Source organism: Phaseolus vulgaris, chromosome 2 (genome assembly GCF_000499845.2).
Source record: "Phaseolus vulgaris cultivar G19833 chromosome 2, P. vulgaris v2.0, whole genome shotgun sequence".
Classification (NCBI taxonomy): domain Eukaryota; kingdom Viridiplantae; phylum Streptophyta; class Magnoliopsida; order Fabales; family Fabaceae; genus Phaseolus; species Phaseolus vulgaris.
Genome location: NC_023758.2, coordinates 17,064,044 through 17,079,286, shown reverse-complemented (window position 1 = coordinate 17,079,286; position 15,243 = coordinate 17,064,044). Strand labels below are relative to the sequence as shown.

Genomic DNA, 15,243 nt, shown 5'->3' with positions numbered 1-15,243 from the left:
GAAAAGTTTTGAGTGTGACATAACACAATTGAAGATTAGTGGGTGTGTTTGTTTGTCCTTAACTTATTGAGAATATGGTCAAGCCGACCAATGTAGAGAAACATACATGCACAGAAGAAGCTACTTATTGGCCATGTTTTTAGTCAGAGTATTGCCAAAAGATACTAAATAGCCCCTCATATAGGTCCTAATCTTAATCTTTGTGTTTAAGGACTAATTTCATCCTCAAGTGGAAGATGACAAGATTGCAAGCATCATGCCACACTTTTATTATATATATATCTCATTCATATTATACCTACTTCTCAACGGGATAATGTTAAGGATGCAAAATTCTAAAGAATAAAAAAGTGTGAACTGAATCTGAATTTTGGATTAACAAAATTGTGATTTGATTGCTGTAAAGCAACAGATGCATTCTTAAAAAGAAAAATACAAAGTTACGTATATATGTCACAATCTTAATTATTCATTCAAAATAATTATCAATTACAGTTTTATTGTGCATCATTTATTTTGGAATAACTAAGTTTATTTTTTTTATATATTTTAATATTTTCTCCATGCAAATTACAATAATTATATTGAATGGGATACTTTTTTTTTTTAATTTTAGTAGTATTCTTCAAGGAGAATATTTGTAAAAGTTTTTTCTTCACCAAATAGTGTTCGCAAAAAATTCCCTAATATTTTATCTCTTTTAATTTATCCTTTTCATTTTATTTATAAATTGAATTTCAATATTTTTAAGAAAAATATCAATAATTAACCTTTTATTATCATATAACTTTTTATTATGAATTTAAAATATATCTTTTATGTTACAAATATTTATTCATTGTATTTTAATTACGTAAAATAAATATTTAGACTAAAAGAAAATTATTAAATAGAAACAAATTTTAGAGAAAAAATAATTAGTTGTTATATTGACTAAATTATATACTATTTCAAAGACTAAAAAGATTATTGACATATAAATTAGTTTTTATTATTGATGAAAACTTTCTAAATTAGGTTTTAACTATCAACTTTGGAATCTAAATAATCAAAGGATGGGACTTACTAATGTATGGTTTGAATGTGATTTTGTCTTGGTTTGTGTTGCATTTATTCATAGGACTAATATTCCGTGGATGCTTCTTAATCGATGAAATACTTGTCTTAATTAGGGTTACTCATATTTTTCGTGAAGAGGATGTATGTGCTGATAAGTTGGCTAGTTTAGGATTTATTCATAAAGAATCATTTCATTGGTATAATAGATTTCCATCTAGTTTGTTCGTAGAATTCTTTATGAATATGTATAGTTTACTCATGCATCGTTTTTGTCAACATATGGATTTTGATCTAGTCCCTCCATATTTTTATTTTTTTTTTGTATTTCTCTCTTGTTTTTTTTTAATAATACATTTTTCGTGTGATGACAGATTATTATTGTTACTTGAGGTGTCAACATAGCTGAGATGTTAAGTTGCATAGTGATGCCTAACATGAAAGCTTTATAAGAAAAAATAATTTAGATACTAACAATTTTTTTAGTCTCTAAAATAGTATCTAATTTAGTCAATATAACAACTAATTATTTTTTGTCTCTAAAATTGATTTTTATTTAATATTTTTTTAGTGGTTTCATCACAAGTTTAAAAGATGAACTAGTGTTAAAAGATGTGAAACTCATAAAAATATTTGTGATAATAATTTAATTGTAAAACCTGAGTTTTTGTTAAAGATAAATTTGAAATGCATAAAGAATATAAAGTTTATAAATAGAATATAAGGATGTACTATTCTTTAATTCATTAAAAAATTAATCATTCTATTACTCATTTCTTTGAATTCTTTATAAGTTTATTTGAATTCTTTATATGTTCATAGAAGAACTTTGTTGTATTCTATTACGGTATTAAGAAAGTAGATAAAGAGAAAGTAGACAGATAAGAAGTGAGATATTCCTCAATGGTTCAGTATTTGTTATGACTTTCATTCTTTTATTCTTCTTTTTGGGTGGTTGCAAAGGGAAGATGTTGTTAGTGTATGATTTTCCTTTTCATAGTTTACATGGAGCTTTGCTAGATATCTTGAAAGTGTCAAAGAAAGCTTTAACTAATAGGCATGCTACCTCCACTAAGGAGAGTTAATAGTAACTTCTAAATCTATCAAATGATTCCTTAGAAAGGTGAAGAATGTTACTGTTGCATCATATTGTACCTGAATCTTATAAGTATATTTTGGTATATAATTTTTTTTGTGTGTATTATGAAGTGAGTATGTTATTTGTGAACTTTTTAAGTTGGTTAGCAATATATTGATATGTTTGATGATTTTTTTAGCATGTTTAGGTGTTTTTCTTCACTGCAAAATAATGTTATTAGACTTGATATTGCTCCAGCAATGACTTAGATCAAATGGTATGTATGATCACATTTATCAATTACTATCGCTTAATGCTCAAGCAGCAATAGTATGAACACTCAAGCAAATGTGTAAATGTTCAAGAAATGGAGAAAATAGCTTAAGCAAGAGCTTCTAGCTTCAGCAAGATGGAGGACCAGACAATTATCTCTCCTCTATAAGGGATACCACTCAAGTTTTTTTTTTTACCAACAAAGAATAAATAAAATAAAATGAGACACTTCAAGGGTGTCCCAACCCTTATACAGACACTTTAGAGGTGTCTCAACCCTTATACACAAAATAGCCAAAGCCAACCTGCTCAATACCTGACCATTCAGGCTCTACAGGCCTCCAAACCAAGCCTCAAAAGAAAGGAATGCAAACCACACCAAAAGTCAATTCTTGCTACCTTATCCAGGTTCATACAACCAATCTTTAGTCTAAACAATACAAACCCTACTACAACCAAAAGACTACAAACACAGTTACAAATCAAAAACTAATACAAAATAAAACTTCACACCCACAACCAGACCCACAACATCATGCCAAAAGGAACTCACTATTCTTCAATGCCTAAATTACCTTTGTCGTTTACCGATATGCCCGGTGTTCGTAAAATCTTCAATACACCAGAATCTAACTCACAACCTGCCACCAACAACAAACCCCTACCGACCCACAAAAGATTTCGCACGGCATCATTCGTTTTAAAGACTTATTGCCCTGGTAGGCCAAGAGCCTCAACCACAAAACTAACAAAATCCTATCAAGTTCATCCACCTAAAAGAAACAAATTAAAATAATACAGGGAATTGAAACAATAAACTTCAATCCTTCTAAACCCTGGAACCACCTAACGAACCTGCAACACATACCAAACTCCATTGTTGACCAAAGGGCAATGTTAGTTGCATCCAACTAAAAAACAAAGCAATAAAATATAAATCATACAAAAGATCATACATGTCGAGTCCTCATGCACCTACACCCACAAAGACCCCAACTCCACCCTTACTTTTTATTGATTTCAAAAAACCAAAAACACAGGGTCCAAACACCATCGAGCGTAAGTAAACGAAACATCATTTACTCTACTCGTGAGCCAAAACCACACCTTGAGTTGGCCCAAGGTGAAGATCAACAAACAATCCACTCTACAATTCTTAAAGATGATGAATTTCTCCTGTTTCCAAATTTCCCCAATCACAGCAATCCACATACACCTCCAATATTTGTTAATCTTTTGAGAAGCCCAACCAAGGTAAAACTGATTGAAATGGGAACAAGCGTCCCAATGGTATACGAAGGCCTCCTCAATCCACTTACTGCACATACTCCATACCTTCCAAGCTACCTTACACGTGAAGAAAACATGACTCCCTGATTCCTCCTCTTCCCCGCACAAGACACACATACTACTTTCCATAACAATCCCTATTTTCTCCAAATTCACCCTTGTTGGTAACCTATCAACCAAGACTCTCCAAGCAGTAGTCATTGACGAAGGCAACGCCTTAAGACTCCAAAATACCTCATAAATAGAATCATATGTACCATCCTCAACCAACCTTAACCTACTGTACGCTGAACTAATAGAGTAACCAGAACTTTCATCGAACTTCCAAACCCATTTACCCATAACCCCTAAACACAAAACAGTGTCCTCAAATATAGACATTAGATGAGCTTCCTCCTCCACTTCCCACACAATAAGGGAATGCCTCCACTCTGCCTTCCAAGACCACTTGTTGTTGACCCAACTCCCAACTTGTGACACAACAATACCTTTATCCTTAGTAATTGAGTAAAGCCTTGGGAATCTTACGTTTAAAGCCTCTTTTCTAACCCAACTTCCAATCTATGTTATACTCGAAGTTAACCTCCCACTCCTGTGATGCCCAAACTTTCTTTAGGTCCTTCCACCAAAGCGACTCCTTAGAATTACTGTCATCCCCTTGCAAAACTCTCCAATCGCCATATTTAGAATTAATGATCTCTTTCCACAACCCCCCTCCCTTCCGACTAAAGGCGCCAAATCTATTTCCCTAAAAGTGCATCATTAAAGCGCCTTATATCTTTTATATCCAATCCACCTTTCTCTATAGAGTTGCACACCTTCTCCCATGCCACCCGTGCAATCTTCTTGCCATCCTTCCCCCAACCCCATAGGAAATTACTCTGCATTTTCTTAATAGCAAGAGCCAAAGCCACAAACAAAGGCATCTTGAAGAAAGACATATAAAACAAGGGAATGAATGATATAACTGACCTCACCAAACAAACTATTCCAGCCATGGATAAAAACTTCCATTTCCATCTATCAAGTCTTTGTCGAATCTTAGCTACCACATTAGCCTAGAAGCACACTCTCTAATGATTGCCACCCACCTTTATACCCAAATACTTGAATGGGTCATTCATCATCTTGTAGTTTAAAATTGATGAGTAAATCCGCAATTGAGATTGACTTATACCTACCCCACTAATCTTGCTCTTAAAAATTTGACCTTTATTCTAGAAGCCAATTCAAAGCAACATAATATAGATTTAATCACCATTATGTTTTGTGTGCAATCCTTGCAGAAAAAAAGTGTGTCATCTGCAAAGTGCAACATATTGACCTTTACTCTTTTAGACCCAACCTCCACACTTTACAACAGATCCTCGGCAACCACTTGCCTGACCGCGCCTGCCAAACCCTCAAACACAATAAGGAAAAAAAGAAGTTAGAGGATCCCCTTGTCTGAGGCCCTTCCCAGGTTTGAACTCCTTTAATGGACTCCTGTTTACAAGGATGGACATCGAAGCAAACTCCAGATACGCTTTTATCCAACTAATCCATTTACCCCCAAAAACCAAGCCTACCTAGCATATAGTATAGAAAGTCCCATCATATTGAATCATACGCTTTTTCATAGTCAACCTTTAGGAATAAGCATGATGATTTCTTCCTTTTCACTTTCTCCAAGGTCTCATTTGCTACCAACACACTATCCAAAAGACCCCTCCCTTCTAAGAAAGTTGTTTGTGTATCATCGATGACCCCCTGTAACACACTTTTAAGTCTCTTTGACAACAACTTAGACACAATTTTATAAATGCACCCCACCAAAGATATCGGTCTGAACTCGTGTAAGTTCGTAGGATTGTTCACCTTAGGAATAAGGGTAATGAAGGACGCATTTAAACCCTTAAGCCAAGATACAAAATTCTCAAAGTTCTGGATTGCCTAATGAAATCAGACTTTATAATATCCCATTTGAACTTTATAAACTCAAAATTATACCCATCAGGTCCTACGCTTTTCGACCCTTCGTAGTCCCAAATCGCCTCCTTAATCTTCTCTTCCGATAACGTCTTTGAAATACTTTTGTTGTCCTCCTCTGAAAGGCGTTTAAAGGGAATATTGTCTAATTTAACCTGAAAATTTTCTCCCTCCAAGAATCTAGCCTCAAAGAAGTTCTTAAACTTCCATTTTTACCTCCGCCAGATCCTCCACCCAAACATCATTTACCAGCAATCCATTCAAACCATTTTTAATTCTTCTCCATTTAGTAACAACATGGAAATATTCGTATTTGAGTCACCCTACTTCAACTACTTTCACCTTGCCTTTTGATACGCTATAGCCTCCTGTTTTAGCCTACTCTTGCCAAGATTAGCCAACAGGATTTTTCTCTCTAACCTACCACATTCGCTTAACTCACTTTCACCATCCATACCATCCAACTTTTGCACTCTCTTACTCAACTTCTCCATTTCTTGATTCGCATTACCAACTACCTCCTTTTTCCAAATTTTTAAATCTACTTTTAGTATTTTCAATTTATCTTTAAGTACAATCATCCCAGAACCCGAAAGAGCATAATTATTCCACTTATTCCTTACAAAATCCTTAAAACATGTATCTTGTTAGACGTCTAGCGTTCTAAACAGCTTAGGTCCCCAATCAATAACCCGGTTTTTCAAAATCAGCGTACAATGGTCTGACACCGTTCTTCCCAACACATATTGCTTAGACTCCGGCCAACAATCCAGCCATTCTCTTGAAACCAATATTCTGTTAATTCTACTCTTGCACGTTCCATTTGGCTTATACCACATATATTTCCTACTAATCATAGGTATATCTAATAACCCTGTTTGCCGAATGAAGAGATTAAATTTTGATATTTCTGACCCATAATTTGTCTGGGAACCAACTCCTTTTCTTTCCTCAATTGACTGAATTGCGTTAAAATGCCCTAAAATGCACCAAGGTTTTAAAGCTTGACTAACCCTGGCCTCCACAATTTCCTACCACACCTTTGACTTTTCAGTGTAAAGTTCCACACCCATATACATTTACAACTATAACTAGTTTTCTTCCACTTTCCTTCCACAAGCCTTCGACAATACTATAATTTGGCCAATTAATAAAACTAGTCAATTCAAAACTACTACTACGCCACATAGTTAGAAGATCCCCAACATTTTTATGTGCCTCGTTTTCCACTCACTCAACGCATTAGTTCCCCAAAGAGAGGAAATCAAAGCCAACTCCAAGTTCCTACTCTTAGTTTCCTGAATACATACCATATCAACCTGCTCTTTCCAAATAATATCCTTAATATATTAACGTTTAACACTCCCATCTATTCCCCTAATATTGATATTAATTATCTTCATCAATAAACTCTTTTTTGTCCCTTACCTCCGTCAACCCTATAGTTTCAATAACCTGTTCTTTCTCCCCATCAAGCGAAAAACCCACCTCCTTACCCAAACTCCAAAGTCGCACAACCTCAAGGTTCACATTTTTTGTCCAAAAAAGATTATTACAATTTTTAACTGCACTATCAGAAATAAAATTATTAAGATTGATGAGGGGTTCTAACCTTGCCTCGGTACGAAAGTTGGAAGACGTAGCCCCTAAACCAACATCACACAACATCTTCACCCTAGTGTGCCCTCTGCCACGAACCCGACTTACCTTCAAGGTACTCACAATTCCCCTATACTGTGAATCCTTCACAAACGTATTAAATACCACTCAAGTGATGCATTAGTTCACTACAAAAAAATCATTAAATAGAAATCAATTTTAAAGGTTAAAAATAATTAGTTATTATATTGACTAAATTATATGTTATTTTATAGACTAAAAGAATTATTGATATCTAAATTAGTTTCTATTATTGATAAATAGTTTCTAAATTGGTATCTGATTAGTTATCATGATTTTAGCTATCAACTTTAGAATCTAAATAATTGGTAGCTAATTAGATACTAATTTAGAAACTATTTATTAATAATAGAAACTAATTTAGATATCAATATTTTTTCAGTTTATAAGACAATATTTAATTTAGTCAATATAATACCTAATATTTTTTTTGTCTCTAAAATTGATTTTTATTTAATAATTTTCTAGTATTATATATATATATATATTATGTAAAAATATGGATTAAAAGTTATTAAATATTAAGGAAATAAAATTTATGAGTTTAGTGATGATATGTAGTGATGTGATATATTTTATGTATATATGCAAGTAAATATTTGTGTATATTTAAATCAGGAAATTAAATGAAGAGAGAAGATATGGTTTATTTGAAAGAAAAGGTCAATAGAAGGCTGCGATGGGTTAAAAGGTTGAAAAGAAATTGTAAAATTTGATTGTTTCTCATCCTTATGGGTTTGACTTGTTTCATACAATGGAAGTAATGAGATTAAAACGTATAACCTAATTTAATAAATTACCCTAACTCCCACGTCAATCACTTAATTGCACTTTAATTAATAGTTCTAAAGTATAAGGCAAGTAGAAGGAATAGTTGGTGCCTCTGAGGTGCTCTTCTTTAATATATGCTTCTTAGGAGCTAAACAAAACTCACTGTCAATCCTGAATAAACAATTAACTTAATGTTTGATTTCAAAATTATATTTCACTGCACATTTCCCTGTTGAACAATCATATTTTTCATGTTTAAATTTTTATCTCATATTTTTCTGTTAAACTTTTAAAGTTCTGCACATTTTACCGATTCATTAAATTTTTAACATGACAATGATGTCTCACTAAAAAATGTTAGAGAAAAAAAAATAAATCATTTTGATTTCGTTTATATTTTCTTATGACATATCATCATTATGTTAATTATAAATTTAACGAACGAGAAAAATGAGATAAAATAAAATAAAAGCTTTGATAATCAAATTCTTGATAGGATTATAATTCAGTAGTAAAATATATAATTAAATTTATTCTATGGATAGAAAATAGTCCTTAAGTTTATAAAACATATATTTGTTCTTTTGGACAAAATTGTGATTAAAAAATCAGTTTTAAAATGCTAATTCAATAAGGGGATTTCTATATACCTTTGGGTCTTAACACGGTTACTTACTTTTGTGAGAAAATTGTATTATAGTTACATAATGGTTGATATATAGTGTAAAAGACATAACAATGAAAGATATGAGAAAAATAAAAAAAAAAATTTAAATACATATTCCAATCTTTTTATTAGTGAGAAAAATAAATAGAATAAATGATTTGGATGTGATGTAGATGAAAAAAATAAAAAGGAAATTGTAGAACCCTAATGTTATTATGGTAAAAAGAAATAGTAAGAATGAGTATTTATGAAATTGAAGCAATGGGGGGGTGGTTGTTAATGAGCCTTCAGTTTGAGAAGCATGAAGAAAGTAAAAGAAAGGTGGGAGGGAGTGGTCTCTACCAACCAAAAATAACTGAGAAAGTGTATGACACAGTCCCACACGGAGATGAGTCATGATCTATGAAACTTACAAGACCCATATTTGTCCGCTTAATAGCGTCTTGCTCTTCTTTCTTATCCTTTTCTCACTGTTCCTGCGTAACAATGATGCAACCAATACTAGATAAAACATCCCAAGTTGGCGATTAAAGAAACTAAAATAATTGGTGGAGTTGATTAAAAAATGTGATCCAGAAGGATTCCAAAATGTGAAGTGGTGTTATGGTGTAGGAAAGAAAGGACGAAGGAGGTAGCTATGTAGTTAATAATAATGGGAGAAAGAAAAAATGGGAAAGAAAAGGCATTGTATCTTTCGGCACAACTCATTTGCAGATGTTGTCTGCCTACCAAACCCTTTCCTACCTAATGCTACCAAATCCTTTTTTACCTATTCATTTTGCATGGAACATGTTATTTTCATTTTGGAATTTTAGAAAATTGTTGATATCTTAACAATCTTTTCCATCAGATTCTAACTATAGAAAGATAAATAATTTTTTGTTAAAATATAGACTTTACATAAATAGATGAGATAATTTTAAAATTACATTGTGTTACATGATATTTTTATTGTATAGTTGTTAAAGTAACATTACTCCATCTCTTCACATAAAATTCACATTTCAGTAAAAAAAATTAAAAAATTCTTGTTATAATTTAGTATAGAATTGTTACATATAATATTAACATTCATGTTGGAAAATACTTTACCCACATCTACTTTTTATTATTTTTAAACACATTATGTGTTGAGTTAGATTCTTAGTACTATTTTGGTGTGTTTATCTCTTTTTACATTTTTACACTCCAATCTTCAAATTCCTACTATACACCAATTAATATAAGAGAGATTTAAAAAAGACTTTAATCAGTTTTCATGCCGGTCACACCACTCCACTATTTTCCTTCTTTAGCTAGTTTTCCATTGCAAATGTGTAATCATTTTTCTCACCAAAATAGTATACAAAAATATTCCATGATTATTCTTTCAGGATTTTCTCGGATTAGGTTGGCTCAGTTTAGGATGATATTAAATCAAATTCAATTGCATTTTATCATATTTATTTTGATACATTTTGATTGTGTTGTTTAGAGTCGTGTTTTTCTTAGCTTGACATTGTGTACAGGTTAAGTTGAAGCAGCGAGTGGTTCGGCTGACCCAGAGGGGTGCCAACTATTGAAGATTTAACTTGTTTGTTAAGGGCTATTTTTGTCGCTTTGTACGTTTCATCTCACGTTAGCAAAGTCGTATTATGCATTTAGTATGCGAAGTCAATTTGTTTGGAAAAGTATATTTTCATGTATTTATACGTTATAAGAAAGTCTATTAATGCCCTAATAAGGCATGGTAAGACGTAAATTGGTCAGTTAAATAGGCGCACTACATTGACAAGCAATAAGGCATGGTAAGACATAATTCGGTCAACCGAGTAGACACACTGCATTGGGAAGCAATAAGGCAAAGTAAGATGTAACTCGGTCAGTCGAGTAGACGTACTGCATTGGCAAGCAATAAGGCACGGTAAGACATAACTCGATCAGCCGAGTAAACGCACTGCATTGGCAAGCAATAAGGCATAGTAAGACGTAACTCAGTCAGCCGAGTAGGCGCACTGCATTGGCAATCAATAAGGCATGGTAAGACGTAACTCGATTAGCCGAGTAGGCACACTGCATTGGTAAACAATAAGGCATGTTAAGACGTCCTAGTCCGGAGTGTATAGAGTCATCCGAGTATAGGCGCCCTGTGTATAAATTGGTTATCTAGTGTCAGGTAAGACGACCTAGCTCGGTGTCGATACGACCACCCGAGTACAGGCACTCTGCAGTTTAATTTGTTATGACAATTGTAGAAGTGCAAAAACGGTTTACTCACATTGTAAATCATCTTTTGAGTCTTGGAAAAACATTTGATAAAGAGGAGATAAATATCAAAATTCTCAAGTGTCTTGATAGATCATGGCAACCCAAGGTTACAGCCATATCTGAATCAAAGGATCTAACCTCCATGACCATTATTTGGAAAGTTGAGAGAGCACGAGTTAGAGATGAACATGCTAAATGTTCAAGAGAATGAGGGTTTATGTGAGGACAATTGCATTGAAGGCTGTTGGGAACAGAAGTTGTCAACATTCAGGTGATGACAGTGAAGAAGAGAGTCTTAGCTTGTTGTCAAAGAAATTCAGCAAGTTCTTAAAGAAGAACAACAACAAAAGTCACACCAATGACAGGTATGTTAGCAAGAAGAACAACCGTTTGAAAGGTTTAAATAATTGGTTGGAAAATACAGGTAAGGCACCGGAAGAAGAGCTGGAAAATTCGAAAATTGATTTTGAAAATCTAGAATTGATTTATAAAAAATTCTTCTTGCAAGTGCAACTCTAGTTTTTGTGAAAATTGTGAATCTCTTGAAAAGAAGGTTAACTACCTTGTGAAAAACTGTAAATAAGCTTTCAAAAGAAAAATCAAACTTTGAGACTGTTCTAGCATCTCAAAAATGTGTTTTTTAAAATCTGGTTTGGGTTTCTATCCACAGAGTAAGAAAAATGGATTTTCAAAGCCTTACTCCATTGTAATAGAAAAATAACCGATTGAAAAATCAAAACAACTGGTTGTTACATGTTTTTACTGCATGAAAAGAGGTCATTATGTTAGGTACTGTAAAATTAGGAAATTGTCTGCTCCTAAAGGTGTTATGAAGTGGATTCCCAAGAATCCTAAGGGTTCAAAGGATCCAATTGATGCTCATGGACCCAAATTTGTAAGGGGACCAAATCTTGGTACTTGATTTTGTCTTATGCAGGATCCCTTGATAGAAAATCAGCATATGTGGTACCTGGACAGTGGGTGCTTTAAGCATAAGACAAGGGTGAAATCCAAGTTTGTCAACCTTATCCTTAAGCAAAAAGGGCATGTGACCTATGGACCCAACAATAAAGGGAAGATTCTTGGGAGAGGCACCATTGGTGACAAGAGCAACTTCCTTATTCATGATGTTCTATATGTAGAAGGCTTGAAGCATGGTCTACTTGGCATTAGTCAGCTGTGTGATAAAGGTTATCAAGTAACCTTCAAATCCAGCACTTGTGAGATACGTTTACCAAATTCACAGTAAGTATTGTTGATTGGTAAAAGGGTCAACAACATTTATCATCTTGATATCTCACATCCTACATCCATTGGTTGTCTTCTAACCAAACATGAGGAATCATGGTTATGGCATAGAAGAATAACTCATATTCACATGCATCATTTGAATAAGCTTATATCTAAAGATCTTGTGATTGGATTACTCAAGCTCAAGTTTGAAAAAGACCATATATGTGAAGCTTGTCAAAAGGGGAAACAAATTAAACATTCTTTTAAGCTGAAAAATGTGGTTTTCATTTTAAAATCCCTTGAGCTGCTCCACATGGATTTATTTGGTCCTTCAAGAACTATGAGTCTTAGTGGGAATTACTATGCTCTTGTTATTGTTGATGACTTTTCTAAGTTCACCTGGACACTATTTTTAGAATCAAAGAGTGATGTTTTTGCTGCCTTGAAAAAGCTTGCTAAGAGGCTGTAAACACCAGCTACAACAACATATGTACTATCCGCAGTGATGATGGTGGGGAATTCCAAAATGAAAAGTTCAGTTCATACTGTGAAAAGCTTGGAATCTTCCATAATTTCTCTGCTCCTAGAACTCCTTGGCAGAATGGAGTTGTGGAGAGGAAGAATAGGTCTCTTGAAGAGCTTTCAAGAACCATGTAGAGTGAATCCTCCTTTCCAAAGTACTTCCGGGCAGATGTTTTCAGCACTACATGCTATGTGATGAAAAGGGTTCTCATAAGACCAATCTTAAAAAAGACTCCATATGAATTGTTCAATGGAAGGAAACCTAATATTGGGCATCTGAAGGTGTTTGGATGCAAGTGCTACGTCCTCAACAATGGTAAAGAAAGACTTGGGAAGTTTGATGAGAAAGCAGATGTTGGTATATTTCTTGGTTATTCTTTATTTAGCCATGCTTATAGGGTATATAATAAAAGGCTTATGACTATAGAAGAATTTATACATATTTTTTTTATAAGTCTAATCATGTAGCACAAGAATCCAGGAAGAATCTTGCAGAAGATGATGAACAGAACATCTCCATTAAGAAGCTGGAATCCTGCTCAGAAAAACAATCGATTGAATCTGCGAATCAACCGGTTGAAATTCTGCAACAAAGTAATCTTCCTAAAGAATGGAAGATTCTTAGGGATCTCTTAGTGGAAAATATCATAGGACAAATTCAAAAGGGATGTTCTACTAGAACCTTTGTGTCTAGTTTCCGTAAACATATGGCATTTTTGTCTCAAATTGAACCAAAATCTGTAGGTGAAGCACTAAAGGATGAAAGTTGGATTGTTGCCATGCAAGATGAGCTAAACCAATTCACCATAAATGAAGTGTGGACTCTGATTCCTCAATTTGACAGCATGAATGTGATTGGAACCAAATGGATATATAGAAATAAAATTGATGAAACAGGGGTGATAACAAGGAATAAGGCTAGATTGGTTGCCAAAGGCTACAACTAGGAGGAAGGCATAGATTATGATGAAAACTTCGCACCAGTGGCTAGATTGGAAGCTATGAGACTCCTGCTTGCCTTTGCCTGCATGAGTGGCTTCAAGCTATTTCAAATGGATGTGAAGAGTGCCTTCTAAAATGGGTTCATCAATGAGGAGGTGTATATTTCTCAACCACCCGGCTTTGAGGGTCATCTACATCACAATCATGTTTATAAGCTGAAAAAGGCCTTGTATGGGCTCAAACAATCTCCTAGACAGTGGTATGAGAAACTTAGCAATTTTCTCTTATCTCATAACTATGAGAGAGGGAAAATTGATAAGAATCCTTTCATTAAGAAATCAAAATCTATCATCTTAGTTCAAATATATGTGGATGATATCATATTTGGTGCCACTAATGATTGTGTTTGTGAAGAATTTGTGACAACAATGCAGTGGGAGTTTGAAATGTCCATGATGGGGGAATTATCCTTCTTCCTGGGTTTGCAGGTCAAACAATCAAAGGATGGTATCTTCCTTAACCAAAACAAGTATTGCAAGGAGATTCTCAAGAAATTTGAGATGGAAAACTGCAAAGAGGCATCCACACCAATGTCCACAAACTACTACATGGATGGTGATTTGGCTGGAACATTAGTGGATCAAACCAAATACAGGGTATGGATTGGATCTTTGCTTTATCTCACTGTAAGTAGGTCGAGTATCATGTTTGCAGTTTGTCTTTGTGCACAATATCAATCTAGTTCAAATGAGTCTCATTTTAAAGCTTCCAAGAGAATGCTGAAGTATCTAAAGGGGACAACATCAATTGCATTATGGCATCCTTCTCATTCTCCTATGCATTTAGTTGGATATTTTGATTCTTATTTTGTAGGATGCAAATTGGATAGAAAAATCACAGGTGGGACTTGTCATCTTCTTGGCTCAAGTCTCATATCTTGGCATAGCAAAAAGCAAGCTTGTGTAGTCCTTTCAACTGCTGAAGCCGAATACATTGTTGTTGGAAGTTGTTGTGCACAAACTTTTTGGATTAAACAACAACTAGAAGATTTTAGGTTGAAAGTTAGCAAGGTGCATTTGCTGTGTGACAATACAAGTGCTATAAATCTTACCAAAAATCATATTCAACACTCCATAACTAAGCACATAGAGATTCGTCATCACTTCATAGGGGATCATGTCAGTAATGGAGATTGAGATGTGAAATTCATTGAAAAAGCAAAGAAACTGCCAGACATATTCACTAAGCCTTTGCCAAAGGATAGGTTTTTTCTCTTAAGAAATGTGTTGGGTATTATTGATTCTCGAACTCTTTCTTAATTCTGTTTTTATCTCTCCTATTATTCTATTTGTGAAGACAAATAGGGGGAGAATTATTCTAGTTTGGTTTAGTTTCAATGTTGTTTGTATGCTTTGAGAATTATCTAGTTTGGTTTCTGGTTTGGTTGAGTTTCCATGTTGTTTGGTTGTTGGTTTAAAGTTGTTTAATTGCTGGTTAGCTGCTACAGAAACTCTGA

The 15,243-nt window shown here is 33.9% G+C and overlaps 1 protein-coding gene across 1 annotated transcript; it reads left to right on the top strand.

Moving 5' to 3' along the window:
• Positions 1-14,155: 14,155 nt before the first annotated feature.
• On the top strand, positions 14,156-14,923 carry LOC137809114 (uncharacterized mitochondrial protein AtMg00810-like). Its single transcript, XM_068610255.1, has one exon. The coding sequence runs from the start codon at positions 14,156-14,158 to the stop codon at positions 14,921-14,923; it is 768 nt and encodes a 255-aa protein (XP_068466356.1).
• Positions 14,924-15,243: the final 320 nt, after the last annotated feature.

Excerpts from the sequence above, each read along its gene's own strand:
- LOC137809114 (XM_068610255.1), top strand. The coding sequence starts at position 14,156 with ATGCAGTGGGAGTTTGAAATGTCCATGATGGGGGAATTATCCTTCTTC.